This window comes from Lissotriton vulgaris, chromosome 7 (assembly GCF_964263255.1).
Source record: "Lissotriton vulgaris chromosome 7, aLisVul1.2, whole genome shotgun sequence".
Classification (NCBI taxonomy): domain Eukaryota; kingdom Metazoa; phylum Chordata; class Amphibia; order Caudata; family Salamandridae; genus Lissotriton; species Lissotriton vulgaris.
The window spans coordinates 659916290-659930970 of NC_141695.1; the positions used below are offsets into that span (position 1 = coordinate 659916290).

At 46.8% G+C, this 14681-nt stretch overlaps 1 protein-coding gene across 4 annotated transcripts in view; it reads left to right on the top strand.

The window, feature by feature from the left end:
• STXBP4 (syntaxin binding protein 4) overlaps positions 1-14681 on the top strand; it is a 553950-nt gene that overhangs the window by 92073 nt on the left and 447196 nt on the right. For all 4 annotated transcript variants that reach the window (XM_086930861.1, XM_086930863.1, XM_086930862.1 and 1 more), the window contains one exon: positions 7907-8013. In XM_086930861.1, coding sequence (XP_086786987.1) covers positions 7907-8013 — 107 coding nt within the window. The remainder of the gene's footprint in view (positions 1-7906; positions 8014-14681) is intronic.

Here is a 14681-nt window from a genome sequence, read left to right on the forward strand (position 1 = left end):
TATCAATCCGTCCATATAAAATCACAACAGAAAAATAATAGTTTTGTTTGTTGAGACTATTGATTTCAAATAATGGACTGATGTCAATTCATGTTTTCGTATGTTATTGTGCCATCCTCCCTTATCATTGTATAGCACGGTCATCACTTGGAACTACCATTCACCCAAGCATTTCACTTTGTTTGCGATTCCATGTCACTGTTGTCTTGGACAGCCTCCTTTCAATTGATTAATTCATGCTGGATATCCATAATAAGAAATATCATTTAAAGTACGAGCTGTCTGTGTGTTTTTGCATACTGTATTTTCATTATTGATGATGTGAAATACGTAAAGAATATTTTAAAGAATCTTAGCTTTAACAAAGAAATTGCTTTGTATCCGACAGAACCATTGTTTTTTGTCTAAAGCTTAGGACCTGGTCCATCTGGGGACTAAACAAGAGAAGTTTCAGGAGCCTGTTTATCTTGGTTTATTTTTTCAGGCGGGAGCCGCTGATCCAGTGTGAGTCATGCCAGAAAAAAAAAATGCTTTTTTGCCCTGCAGGGTCCCAGGGTACCCCATGAGCAGAGCTAGGGGGTCAAGGTCAAGGTATTCCTACCCTACCCCCTTTTCTAATTAAATAGTGATTCTAATTAGGACCTATATTCCATAGGAAAAGTATATTTTGTTTTGCCAAAACTGTGTCGCCGTTTGACGAATCCTCAGACATTTTACAAAACTTGTTTGACACTCAGCTGCTGTCTTGAAAATTATGAGGTATCTGTCAAGCAGACGGCCAAGAAAAAGAAGGGTCCCAAAACGCACATTTTCCTTATGCAATTTTTCTATAGGGATTTTATATAAAGCTACAGCCTAAACCTCTGAATGGAACTGCAGCATATTTTGCAGAAAGGTAGCTGTTGGTCCAGAGAGTGACCTTTTTGAAAATTAGTGTAAATTTGTTCAGTAGTTTTGGAAATATTAAGAGAAATCCACATTTGTGTATATATACGGATGCAGATTCTCTGAGGATCCGACAGTCCCTATGCTCAAATCTGATTGGCTGCCAACACTTCAACCAGGAAGTGTTGCCAGCCATTTTGGCACTCTGCTTCAGCCGAGTCCTGCAAAAAAGACATTTATAAAAAAGAAAAAGGAGGCTTGATAGGAATACCCTGCCCCCTAACTGTGATCCTGGAGACCCCTGTGACACAGACGGGGCCAAAAAAAGAAAATTGCCATTGGAACAGGGTGGAGCCATGAATCCAATGTAGAATAATACATAAAAAGCATGGTCTCCTGTGCTTCTTTACATTATACCCGCCCCCCAGGTGGGACACTACTGGTCGAAGAGCCAGGTCTTAAGAAGTCTTCTGAAGGCCAGCAGGCCCTGGGTCTGTCATAGGCTGTTAGGGAGAGTGTCCAGGTCTTGGCGGCGAGGTAGGAGAAGAATCTGCCGCCGGCGGTGGCTTTTCGGATACGAGGCACTGTGGCGAGGGTGAGGTTGGCTGAGGGGAGGCTTTGGGTGGGGGTGTGGAAGCTGAGTTGGTTGTTGAGGTATGTAGGTCCGGTGTTGTGTAGTGCTTTGTGTGCGTGGGTGAGGAGTTTGAAGGTGATCCTCTTGTTGACGGGGAGCCAGTGCAGGCCTCTCAGGTGGGGTGTGATGTGGCTTCGTCCGGGGACGTCGAGGATCAGTTGTGCCGAGGCGTTCTGGATTCGTTGTAGTCGACTCAAGAGCTTGGTTGTTTTTCCTGAGTAGAGGGCGTTTCCGTAGTCGAGTCTGCTGGTGACAAGGGCCTGGGTGATGGTTTTTCTCGTGTCTGCGGGGATCCATTTGAAGATCCTGCTGAGCATTCTGAGGGTGTTGAAGCAGGATGCGGAGACGGCGTTTACATGCCTGGTCATGGAGAGGGTGGAGTCGAGGATGACCCCCAGGTTGCGTGCGTGGTCTGTGGGTTCCGGGGCTGTGCCTAGCGATGTGGGCCACCAGGAATGGTCCCAGGCTGATGGGGTGGGTCCGAGAATGAGGACCTCCGTCTTGTCTGAATTCAGCTTCAGTCTGCTTTTCTTCATCCAGTCGGCTACGGCCTTCATTCCTCTGTGGAGTTTGGCTTTGGCGGTGTTGGGGTCTTCGGTGAGGGATATTATCAGCTGGGTGTCGTCGGCGTAGGAGATGATGTTGAGGTTGTGTTGTCGTGCGACGTGGGCGAGCGGTGCCATGCAGATATTGAACAGCGTCGGGCTGAGGGAGGATCCCTGTGGGATGCCGCAGATGATCTTGGTGGTTTTTGAGCGGAAGGGTGGGAGGCGGATACTCTGGGTTCTGCCGGAGAGGAAGGATGTTGTCCAGGCCAGGGCCTTCTCTTGAATTCCGATTCAGAAAAGGGGGTGGTGATGAACAGAGTGTCTGAATTAAGCAGACCACTCTTACCCAGTCCAAAGATCAGGGCTTGATCCATCACCGTTATTTATCTCACTGCACCATCCCAGCTCAGAACCTGGCTATATGCAAATCAGTCTGTCCCTGGTCCAGTGCATCATGGGAACAGGGCAGACTAAACTACCAAGCCAATTCTTAACCAGAAAGGAGACAAGCTACCGGAGACCGGTTTCTCGCATTTCAGCCGTCGTCGGCCCGGCTTGCTTGACTCCTGATGGTGCAGTGAGAAAGGGACTCATGTCTGAGTATACCCTGCCACACCTATAGTGGCCAAAAACGATTCAGAAAAGGGGGTGGTGATGAACAGAGTGTCTGAATTAAGCAGACCACTCTTACCCAGTCCAAAGATCAGGGCTTGATCCATCACCGTTATTTATCTCACTGCACCATCCCAGCTCAGAACCTAGCTATATGCAAATCAGTCTGTCCCTGGCCCAGTGCATCATGGGAACAGGGCAGACTAAACGACGGCTGAAATGCCAGAAACCGGTCCCCGGTAGCTTGTTTCCTTCCCAGTATAAGAATTGGCTTGGTAGTTTGGTTTGCCCTGTTCCCATCATGCACTGGGACAGGAACAGACTAATTTACATGTAGCCAGGTTCTGAGCTGGGATGGTGCAGTGAGCTAAAAAACGGTGATGGATCAAGCCCTGATCTTTGGACTGGGTAAGAGTGGTCTGCTTAATTCAGACACTCTGTTCATCACCACCCCCTTTTCTGAATCATTTTGTCCACCATAAGCGTGGAAGGGTATACTCGGATGTGAGTCCCTTGCTCATTGCACCATCAGGATTCAAGCAAGCCGGGCCGACGACGGCTGAAATGCCAGAAACCGGTCCCCGGTAGCTTTTTTCCTTCCCAGTATAAGAATTGGCTTGGTAGTTTGGTTTGCCCTGTTCCCATCATGCACTGGGACAGGAACAGACTAATTTGCATGTAGCCAGGTTCTGAGCTGGGATGGTGCAGTGAGCTAAAAAACGGTGATGGATCAAGCCCTGATCTTTGGACTGGGTAAGAGTGGTCTGCTTAATTCAGACACTCTGTTCATCACCACCCCCTTTTCTGAATCATTTTGTCCACCATAAGCGTGGAAGGGTCTACTCAGATGTGAGTCCCTTGCTCATTGCACCATCAGGATTCAAGCAAGCCGGGCCGACGACGGCTGAAATGCCAGAAACCGGTCCCCGGTAGCTTGTTTCCTTCCCAGTATAAGAATTGGCTTGGTAGTTTGGTTTGCCCTGTTCCCATCGTGCACTGGGACAGGAACAGACTAATTTGCATGTAGCCAGGTTCTGAGCTGGGATGGTGCAGTGAGCTAAAAAACGGTGATGGATCAAGCCCTGATCTTTGGACTGGGTAAGAGTGGTCTGCTTAATTCAGACACTCTGTTCATCACCACCCCCTTTTCTGAATCATTCTCTTGAATTCCGGCGTCATGGAGGCGTGCTGATAGGGTGCGGTGGCAGACTGTGTGAAAGGCTGCTGAGAGGTCCAGGAGGATGAGGCCGGCGGTCTCTCCTTTGTCCAGCAGGATCCTGATGTCGTCCGTGGCGGCGATGAGGGCGGTCTCGGTGCTGTGGTTGCTGCAGAAACCGGATTGGGAGGGGTCCAGGAAGTGGATGTCTTAGAGGTAGCGGGTTAGCTGTTTGTTGACAATCTTCTCTGTCACTTTTGCCGGGAACGGGAGCAGGGAGATGGGCCGGAAGTTCTTGAGGTCTTTGGGTCCCCCTTGGGCTTCTTCAGAAGGGCGTTGATCTCGGCATGCTACCAGCATTCCGGGAAGGTTGCTGTCTCGAAGGAGCTGTTGATTGTTTTCCGGAGGTGGGGCACGATGGTTGTGCTGGCTTTGTTGAAGACGTGGTGAGGGCAGGGGTCAGATGGGGATCCGGAGTGGATGGAGTTCATGGTTTTGATGGTGTCTTCGTCGCTGACGTGGGACCAGGCGGTCAGGCGGCTGGTGGTCGCAGGGGTGGTGGACTCGATGGTGGGTGCTGGGTGTCGGAGTTGAAGCTGTCGTGGATGTCAGTGATCTTGCAGTGAAAGAAGGTGGCCAGGGAGTCGCACAGGTCTTGTGATGGTGGGATGTTGTTGGTGTTGGAGCTGGGGTTGGAGAGTTCTTTCACGATGCTGAAGAGCTCTTTGGTGTTGTGTGCGTTGTTGTCTAGGCGGTCTTTGAAGGCGGTCCTCTTGGTGGTCCTGATAAGTTGGTGGTGTCTGCGGGTGGTGCTCTTGTGGGCTGTGTGGCTGTCTGGTGTACGGTTGAGGAGCCATTTCTTCTACAGCTTCCGGCAGGTGCGCTTGGAGATCCGGAGTTCTTCGGTAAACCAGGCGGCTTTCTTGTTGGTGTGGTTGGTTATGGAGGTCTTGAGGGGGGCGAGGGTGTTGGCGCAGTCATTGATCCACAGTTTGAGGTTGGCCATGGCGGTGTCTGGGTCGGTGGGGTCGGCGGGTGGTCTCGGGGCGAGGGTGGCAGTGAGTTGGTCCTTGGTGACCTTGCCGCAGCAGCGGCGTGGTAGCTGTTGGGTGCCGTGGTGTGTGGTGGGTTTCCTGAAGGTGAAGTGGCGGCATCTGTGGTCGGTCCAGTGGGGTTCGGTGGTGTGGTTGAAGGAGACGTGGGGGCTTGTGGAGAAGATGGGGTCCAGCGTGTGTCCGGTTGCATGGGTGGGTGTCGTTATGAGCTGTTTGAATCCGAGGTTGGCGAGGTTGGCGATCAGGGCGGTGGAGTTGGTGTCGTTGTTGTTCTCGAGGTGGAAGTTCAAGTCCCCGAGGAGGATGTAGTCCGTGGGGGCGAGGGCGTGGGTGCTGACGAGGTCGGCGATTGCGTCGCTGAACTGTGGTCATGGTCCGGGTGGTCTGTAGATGAGTGTTCCTCTGAGGGTGGTGTTGGGGTCGGTGTGGATCTGGAAGTGCATGTGCTCGGCGGTGGTGAGGGTGTCATCGGTGTTGGTCGTGACTCTGAGGGTGTCCTTGTGGATGATGGCGATTCCCCCTCCCACTCCGTTGGTGCGGTCTCTGCGGGAGATCTTGTAGCCCTGTGGGATGGCTATGGTGATGTCTGGTGCTGAGGTGGCGATCAGCCAGGTCTCCGTCAGGAAGGCGACGTCGGGAGTGGTGGAGTCTAGGAGGTCCCAGAGTTCGATGGCGTGCTTGCGAGCGGAGCGGGTGTTGAGGAGGATGCAGCGGAGGTGGTTGGGTTCTCTGGCTGGTGGTTTGTTGGGCTGGATGCTGGTGAACTGCAGTTCCGGAAGGCGAAGGGCCCTTCTGTGCGCTTAGGGGTGGCCCCGTGGCAGGGGTGGTCTCGTCCGGTGTTGAGTGCGTGGAGGGTGCTGGGGTTGTAGTGTAGTCTGGCGTTGCGGGGGCGCAGGGTCCAGGGTTTCTGGCGCTGGGCGCGGACGGGCGCAGACGGGCTTGCCTTCAGCGCGCCAGCGGTGCGCCTGCTGCGCGTGTCCGCTGCGCTTCCGCGCGGCGTCCTCCGTAAGAGGCGAAGTGGGAGGGAGGAGCAGCTGGGAGGCGGGAGCGGCGCGGCCAATGGGCAAGGGCAGGGAGACAAAAGGCAAAAGGGGGCAGGGCCACAGGGAGCAGCGTCGGGGGTGGGAGGGGCTTAGAGCGCAGTGGCAAAGAGGAGCGCTTGAGCAGAGAGACCAAAACGGCAAAAACAAAAAGGCAAGTTACAGAAAACAAAAAAACAAAAGGTAGGTTAAAAGGACAGTTTGGGAGAAAATACAAAAGAGAATAGCAGTACAGCCAAGCAGTCACCAGGGGCGGCGAACCCTCGGCAGCAGCGGGGGCGAGAGGGACACGAGACACGGGCACCCTGGAGGAGCCGTGTGGCGTGGGGAGTGACCCGAGGTCAGGTGCTGTGTGCTATTGGAAAGAATTATGTTTCCCACAATGCTGCTCACTTTAAAAAACCATGGCAATGAAGGCAATAAATGCCTGTCACCACTTGAGAAAGACGTTCGTCGAAAAGCTTTGTGGTGTGAATGCTGTTTTAATTAATAAAGGAGTTGTTCGATGGAAGTTCTGGGAGTGAAGTATCTCCCTTTGTGAAAATGCATTTCATGGGGTTTTCAGCCTTTACCCCCAACACTGGCACTAGAAGCTAGAGCACCCCTCTTTGTGTTGGATCTTTAAATAAAAGCGGTGGCACCCTGTGTGGGGATACAATTCATATGTCAGGAGTTGGCGAGGAGATACTTAATCCCCTGTGTGTGTATTGAACATTTGAAGATGGCAACTTCAAAAGCACGTGACACAACATTGTGCTTGGAGGTTAACCTCGCCAAAGGAAGATGATGATGTTAGCTTGTACTCGACACACTGATGTGGCCCAAAATCTACTGACAGTAGGCCCCTGAATCCTGCAACACATAATTATTAATTAGATCTGCCGGATTGACGAAAATATGTTATGAGACGTTCATGACTGCTAAAGAACTGCCTTTAATTAGTCCTAAGGTGCATTGACATTCAATGGTCTCACGTGTGTGTTATTCGAAAGAACTATGTTTTCCCACAATGCCGCTCTATATAAAAGCCATGCCAATGAAGGACTGTCACCTCTTGAGAAAGATGATAGTCAAAATGGGATGCATGATAGAGGCACACATGGCTAAACCACGCGTGCCTCTACCACGCATTCCAAACAAGGAATATGTCTTAACCATGCATTCCTTTACCACGCATGTCTTTCCACACAATTTTGTAGTAAAGACCTGAATGGTAAAGGGATATGTGTGGCTAAGGTCGCCTCTACTCCGACCCTCCGGTCTAAGCTGCAAACCCCCTACCTGCCCCCCAAAACCTGAAAACTTCCAATTCCCCACCCCCTGAGGCCTAAAACCCTGCCCCTTAATGTACACTACCCCGATCCCCTCCCACCACTGCGTGGTCCCTAACCCTTAATATACACTACACCGACCCTCTCCAACCCCCGCGCTGTCCCTAAAACTACCCCAGCCCCTTCCACTGCCCTCAGTCCTTAAAACCCTAATCCCTCATTCAAAAAACGACCCCAACCCCCCGTGCCCTAAAAACTAGGGGTTTAACCAGTCTAGAAAACTACCACGACCCCCATCCCTGAAAACTACTCCGGCTCCCAGCCCTGAAAAAGACCCCTCAGCCCTGCCCCACCTACCTCATCGCATACTCTGCCTCTCTTTCTGAAGACAATGTGTCTATAGTTTTCAAGCTATCAACATATTTTACATACAGTATAAACAAGCTAGAAAACTAAAAAATAAATAAACATCTTTTGAAATGGACTTTAAATAAGCATTTAACGCATAAGGGAATATCCTTGCTTATTACACTGATCATTAACTATTGTTTAGACCGAATCCAAAGGAAACTCCAGTGCTGTGCCATTACAGTTGTTTTAACAGAATGGTTTAGGTTTTCTAGATGAGTGTTTTTTACTTTTTTATGGTTGTACTAGAAAAAATAAATATTTTTTTGAATTTCCTTTGTTTGTATTTTTCATTAGGATGGGCGATTGAGGCCAGGCGATCAGCTTGTATTCATCAACAAGGAATCAATGATTGGAGTGACTTATGAAGAGGCAAAAAGTATATTAAATAGAGCTAAATTGAGGTAAATATTTATAATGAAATCAATACATTTTATTATTCCTCCGGTCCGTCTTTAATAGCCACACATTTCCTTTGTCTCACATTATTTCCAAAGCACCATAAATTCTAATTATCGCTCTTCAACTTAACATTTTCTTGCAGGTTTGCTCCACTTCCTGTAGCTACCTTTATTTTGTCGTTTATGCAGGAGATCTTATTTTAAGTTTTAAACAACCATGTTAAGCTTTAACTTTAATGGTGAAGCAAACCAAAAGCCAGTAAGCTTGTATTAATTTGCAAGAGTGCCATCCCTTAACTACTGAACCACTTATGAAAAAGGCGTGACAGCTGGCACTGCCTATTGCACTTGAGACTGTTTAGCGTTAACAGACATTTTCGATGCCGGGTAAATCTTGCAACTGAGGTGCTGAGCCTTGAAGCCACGATGGATGCACTGAGCATCAAAGTTGAAATGAACCCTTACAACCTTCGTTGCCAACATCCGTTCCGAACAACATCCTACACCCCAAGCATGCCCACCCTCCTCAAGAGATATCCGATCAGCCTGGCACTAGTCCTGAACTGTCTACATGAACCTGGACACTCTTGCTAGGCCTCCTTCCAGCACACAATGTTCACACAAAAAGTTGCCTTACTGTTCTGGAGGCTGGTTTCAAAGAGCTCAAGGCTTGTGTTGTAAATAAAAAGAAGGCTGGTCCATGTAGATTCTTCAAGTATCTTTATTCAGGTAGGATGTTACATAAGAGAGCCTCACCAGGAACAGCTTCACTGCTGCTCAGCCCATCACCAACTGACTCTCACACACATGAACATTCCCTTCACCAACATTCTCTCACACAAACACCTAAGCTGAGCAGCAGTGTAAGACATCTCCTTCCTTTAAGGGAATACAAAAACTCTCAGAACAATATCAGAACAGATGCAAGAAATAAATAACAACATAGTTCTGAAAAGTAGCATGAAAAATTAAAGGTGGAGAATTCATGCAGTAATAATAAATAGATAGAAAGAGACACAGGAATACACCATCTCCCTTCTTATCACAATACAACCCACACTCCCACACCAAAGACTACCAACAAACCAAAGTAACAAAATCATGCAAGCTGGCCAGCCAAACACAAAGAAAGTGCAAGGGTGCCAACAACAAAAGTGCAAGGAAAACCATACAGTAAAGAAAAAAAAACAATATGTACGTGTGGAGGATATCCACACGGAACGTAATAGCATCACAACACCAAACAAATTGAAAAACTTCCCCCAATAACAAATTGGGGTGTGATGTGTGGAAGGGACTCCACACGGAACCAAAAACACTCCAAACATAAACCTTGACGTGTGAGAAATGTATAAAAAACAGACCAAACAGAAGATATGCACTACCCCCACAACAAGTTGGGGTGTGACGTGTGGCAGGGGCTCCACACGGAACAAAACACTCCCAAAGCAAACCTTGGCGTGCAAGGGAAAGCACCCCCAACGCAAACCTTGACGTAAGAGGGAAACACGGAACACTACCATAGTAAACCTTGACGTCCAAGGGAAAGCACTCCCAACGCAAACCTTGACATGCGAGGGAAACACGCAACACTGCCAAAGTAAAACTTGATGTACCAGGGAAAGCACTCCCAATGCAAACCTTGACGTCAGAGGGAAAAAACTACCAACGCAAACCTTGACATATAAGGGAAGAAAAATGCAATGCACTCACTCTAGAAAAATAGGCTTGAAACTCTGAATTACCTGTCTATAAACTTAAGAAGTAAGGACAAGCACTGTAGTAAAAACACATTGAGAAGAGCACCTAGGCTCAAACTAAACTATACTCTCACAAGGAAATATTCTTACAAGGTACGGTCCCCAGACAACATGACGTGCAAGAGGATAGAGTGTAAAGCACACAAACTTCACATACTGAAATACAGAAAACTGGCATTTTTGTGGAATTCAGGAAACACAAAAATGAGCAGTAAATAAATCCACAATCTCCTCTGTGTATAATTGCTAACCAAGATACTACTTATTAAGCTACATTAACATGTACATTTGCGGATAAAACACTTAAAAGTATTATAAATAAAAACAGCAGCAGAGATAAACTTAAAGTAAAGTAGAAAGAAAATCCTCTACCCCGGTGAGCGATCTCTCACCCGAAGTCTAGTTCTAAACGGAGCAGGTGAACAGCAGTAGTGACAGGAGCATAGATTATTATGGAAAGAGATATCCAAGTTCTGAAATAAAAAAAAAACTAATTCATAATGTATAACTGTTTTCCCTTGAACATGTTGCCCAGTTCTAAGTAGCCCATGGCTGCAACACCACAACAAAGATGTGCACTATAGCATTAGGAATAATAAAAAATAAATAAATGGCATCAACGTATCTGTAGCGCTGTCCCTGAAAAAGGTGACTTGATGGTGAAAGAAAGAGAAGATTTGCCAATTATCCGATCCATAACGACAAAAAGAGAGATCCAGGAAACTGTGTCTGCCTCGGTTACCAAACAACATAATGGAGGCATGCAGTTAGACGTCGGACTGTGTGGCTCACGGTACGTATAAGTGGTTCAACGTGGAGGCTGCTGGACGATGCACGAACTAAAGGAAGAGCTTGAGCAATCCACAAAGAAGGCGAAGGGACTGTTGGAGGTAAGAAACGGTTGGTAGTTGAAGAATTTGAAATAATAGGCAGGGAGTAAACGCAAGAAAGTTATAAAACATTATACAAGTGTTTTATAAACCTGTTGCTCGTTAAGGCAGACAAAAAAACACTTGTGCACAATCCTCTTCCATTTAACACAGCTCCGCTCACAAAATTTGAAGTGTGAGCAGTGCTGGCAGGAAACTGAGCAGTGCTAGTCACTCACGCAATGTTCCTCTAGGTGTCACGACCAAAGAGGCCGCACTTCCCGCGAAGTGGTCATTGACTGCAGATGTCAATAATATATCCACACCGGAGCTCTGAAGACTAGTAGCTTTCAAGAGGCAGCACGCAGGTCACACTGCAGTAACTCAACTAGATAGAGCTGGAGGCACAACATAAGATGTGGCATTAGTAGAGACACTGTCCCAAAACAGCAGGACAGAGGCACTTCTTCAAAGGTCACAGCAGATAGTAAGACAGGAAGTGAAGCAGGAACAGGCACTTTTGCGTTGAGACAATGAATGCAGTTTCAGGGCAGGAGGGTTGAGGAGGAGAAAGTCCAACATAAACTGGCACTTACAGGTTGGGGCGACCGATGGAGTGGTCACTGGTGGGCCTCGGGGTGCCAGATTCTTCAAGATCCACTTTAATTGGTTCAGTTTCAATACCGTTTTTTCCAGCTTAACAGTTCAGTACATTAATGTGGCACACGCAGGTTCTTCCTTCTCAAATCGTCGCCAAAATATGTTGTAAATAAAAAGTAGACGGGTCCATGTAGATTCTTCAGGTATCTTTATTTAGGTAGGATGTTACATTGAGAGCCCCACCAGGAGCAGCTTCACTGCTGCTCAGTTCATCGCCAACTGACTCTCACACACATGAACATTCCATACACCAGCATTCTTTCACACAGACACCCAGGCTGAGGAGCAGTATACCAGCTAGCCTCTTTCCGAAACGATAGACGCTACCTCACCACCACCTTCACCGCAACTGTGCCCTGCACTTTGTTCACTTAAATTCTGACCAGGACCTCTCTACAGACTCCCTGCCCTGGTATCTAGATACGGGGCCAACAGGAAGAGACGTGGCATGACTATGGCATTGACCCTTAGCTTGACTGTTTTTTGAAAGGGATAACCAGTCTGCCTGATAAATCTTCAGCATATCGGGCCAGATGTACCAAGCATTTTAACGGTCACAAGCACTTCAATTCTTTGTTTACGCTTATTAAAATTCTTTTTTAGAACGTACTAAAGTAATTTTAGGAATCTGTGAATTTTTACTGATTCATAAAGGGACTTTGTGACTATATGAGAATCTGCAGTTTGTAAGAGACTTCTTGTAGACATTTTTTCCAAATTGCATTTAGCTATGTGATTTATAAATATTTAATGGCAGTAATCGGGTAGCACAATATTGACAAATTAGAGACTCCTGAGGTGGGACCTCATCCCCATTATGGATCTCATAAAAAAGTTTGTTTGGGAATAGACATTGGCCCAAGAGTCCACCGCCAATTTTTGAATACTCTTTAAAAATCGTAAAATAAACCTTTTTTAAAATGTAATTTCTAATCAATGCACACCGATTTCTCTTAAGGAATCACAGATATGGTGTACTGCCTGATGTGAGGGTCTCCAATCGGAGTGAGTCAAAATGTGTTACCCAGAGCGCTTACTCCAAGAGTTGAGGAAAATTTTAATTTACATTGAAAGACCCTCTGTTCATACATGGGTACTTCTCCCCTGATTTACTGGGTGTACACATGGCATGCAAGAGATCTCTAATGCAGGACACAGGCAGCACCATCGTTTCTGAGAAGTATGAGAATAGAACCTCTGCCAAGAGTGTAACGTTAGGGGCAGCATTGTAAAGTTGTAATGTGAATTCCATCACACTGCTCTCCAGATATGACAGGCATCATTGGGAGGAGATCAAGTATTTGCTGAACCTCCTCGTCTAGACCTGTAAGAAAAGGGTAAAGGAAACTGTGGACAAGGAGAACTTTTTCTACAATGCCAACATTCGGTGTACACAGGACACCGCTGATATGGTCTTTAAAAGTGAAAAAGGATAGACTGGGGAAATGACATAGAATACTGCATATGTGTTATTATACCTAGAGCACTCCTAATCAGTTGTCCCCAAGAATTGTTCAGGTCCTCACCGTATATGAGGATGTATCGAGTAAACTAACACACATCGTGGCAGTCCCGATTGGGCCGTACACAGAGGGGCCCAGGCCTGCAATTCCACTCTCCGGATGTCCACAAGCCCCTTTAGATAACTGGACAGGCTGATCCCGCTATCTCCAGATAAATATTGGGTGTTAAACATAGAAACTCAAATGTAAACAGCAAGTAGCAGCATGGAGCAATCTTCCACTTTCGTTCAAGGGGAGGGTAGCCCTATTCAAAATCATTTCTCTCCATATCTACTATTACCCGTTCCTCTGCCTGCTTCCTCAACAACCTGCATGGTATCCTTACCCACTACATGTGGGGCGGGGGGCCCTATAGTAGAGTTTGTACAAAGTGGAGAATCCTCCTGGGATGGGGGTCTAGGGGTTCCATATATAAAGCTGTATAACTGGGCGGCACTTTCAATTAATCATTGACTCTGCTCATCCCTGGATGTCCCTACATTGAGACTTGTACTACAGGAATTGGTGAAATATAGGGTAATAATGTTCATATACGCAGTTAAGCCTTCATTGGACTTGCTGCTGTCACTAAACAAGTGGTGGATTGTTGTTGAACGGCACTTGGACAAATCCAATTGATGGAAAAACCGACACAATTCACACCTTCATGTAAAGGGGAATGGCTGCCCTCAGTCTCAAAATTGCAGGATTTTTAACCCTAGGATAGATGTGGGATCTCAACTCTGGGGGAGGTCAGGCCAGGCCCGCACATGAAATCATATGCAGAGTTGGGGGTATAATACAATCTTCATAAATCACAATTTTTCTGTGTTCTGTAAATACGCCATGCCCTCGAACCCAGTAAAAAGGCCCTTAACCACATCTTTGCTCCTAACCTCCGAAAGGCCCAACTGGCACTAGGAGTGTTGGACAGTAAGGGCATCTCAATTGTCTACAGAACATTAGTGGTCAATACACCCAACTCCTTCACTACTGGAGATGATGGCAGTGCAGTTAGCGCTTCGATCCTTTCAGAAACACATTTATAATAAGGTAATTCTCATTCAGACTCACAACGCGACTACCCTGTAGGGACACATAAACTCATCATGAATACAAGCTCACCAGACAATTTGTCATTGGGCTGTTAATCATGGACTTTGCAGATGTTCTCAGCAGGCGACATCAACAAACTCATGTGTGGTAGATCAGCAATCAGGTGCTTAATCAAACATCCTAGTTTTGGACAAACCAGCAAATGACCTGTTCACTGTATGCAAGAACACAACATGGCAATACTTAGTATCCAAGTAGTTTTAGCCAGGTACCTGGGCAATGACCTTTTGATCAGCTGGTCAGATACATTTGCATACAATTTTTCCCCACTACCATTAATTCCGTATGTCACCATGAAATTGCGACAAGCATCTATGATGTTGGTTCTCACAGCTCCCACCTGCACTAGATATAGTTTTATCTTCTTCTAGAGATGTTAATTTATCATCACAAGATACTTTGAAGTGTGCACAGAATTACTTGCACACATCAGGGACGGTTAGTGCACACCAATCGCAGGGTGCTCAGTGGTGCACTTTGCCACATAAGGTTCTAGAAATTACAGCTTCCAGTAGAATGCATGCACATTGACCAAAAAAGAGATTAAAACATATCAAATGAGCATGTTATGCAGGCAAATGGAAGCAATTCGTTCATTGTTGTAATAATCTAAACTTACACCCCTTGACAGTCAAATATTATTTGTGCTCCTAAAAACACGAGTGGCCTTTTCGGCAGTAGGTATACATCTGGCAGCAATAGTTGCCTAGTTGTAAAACAAACACCAGGCAGTCTTTAAAATTCCAATTGTTAAACCCTTAAGA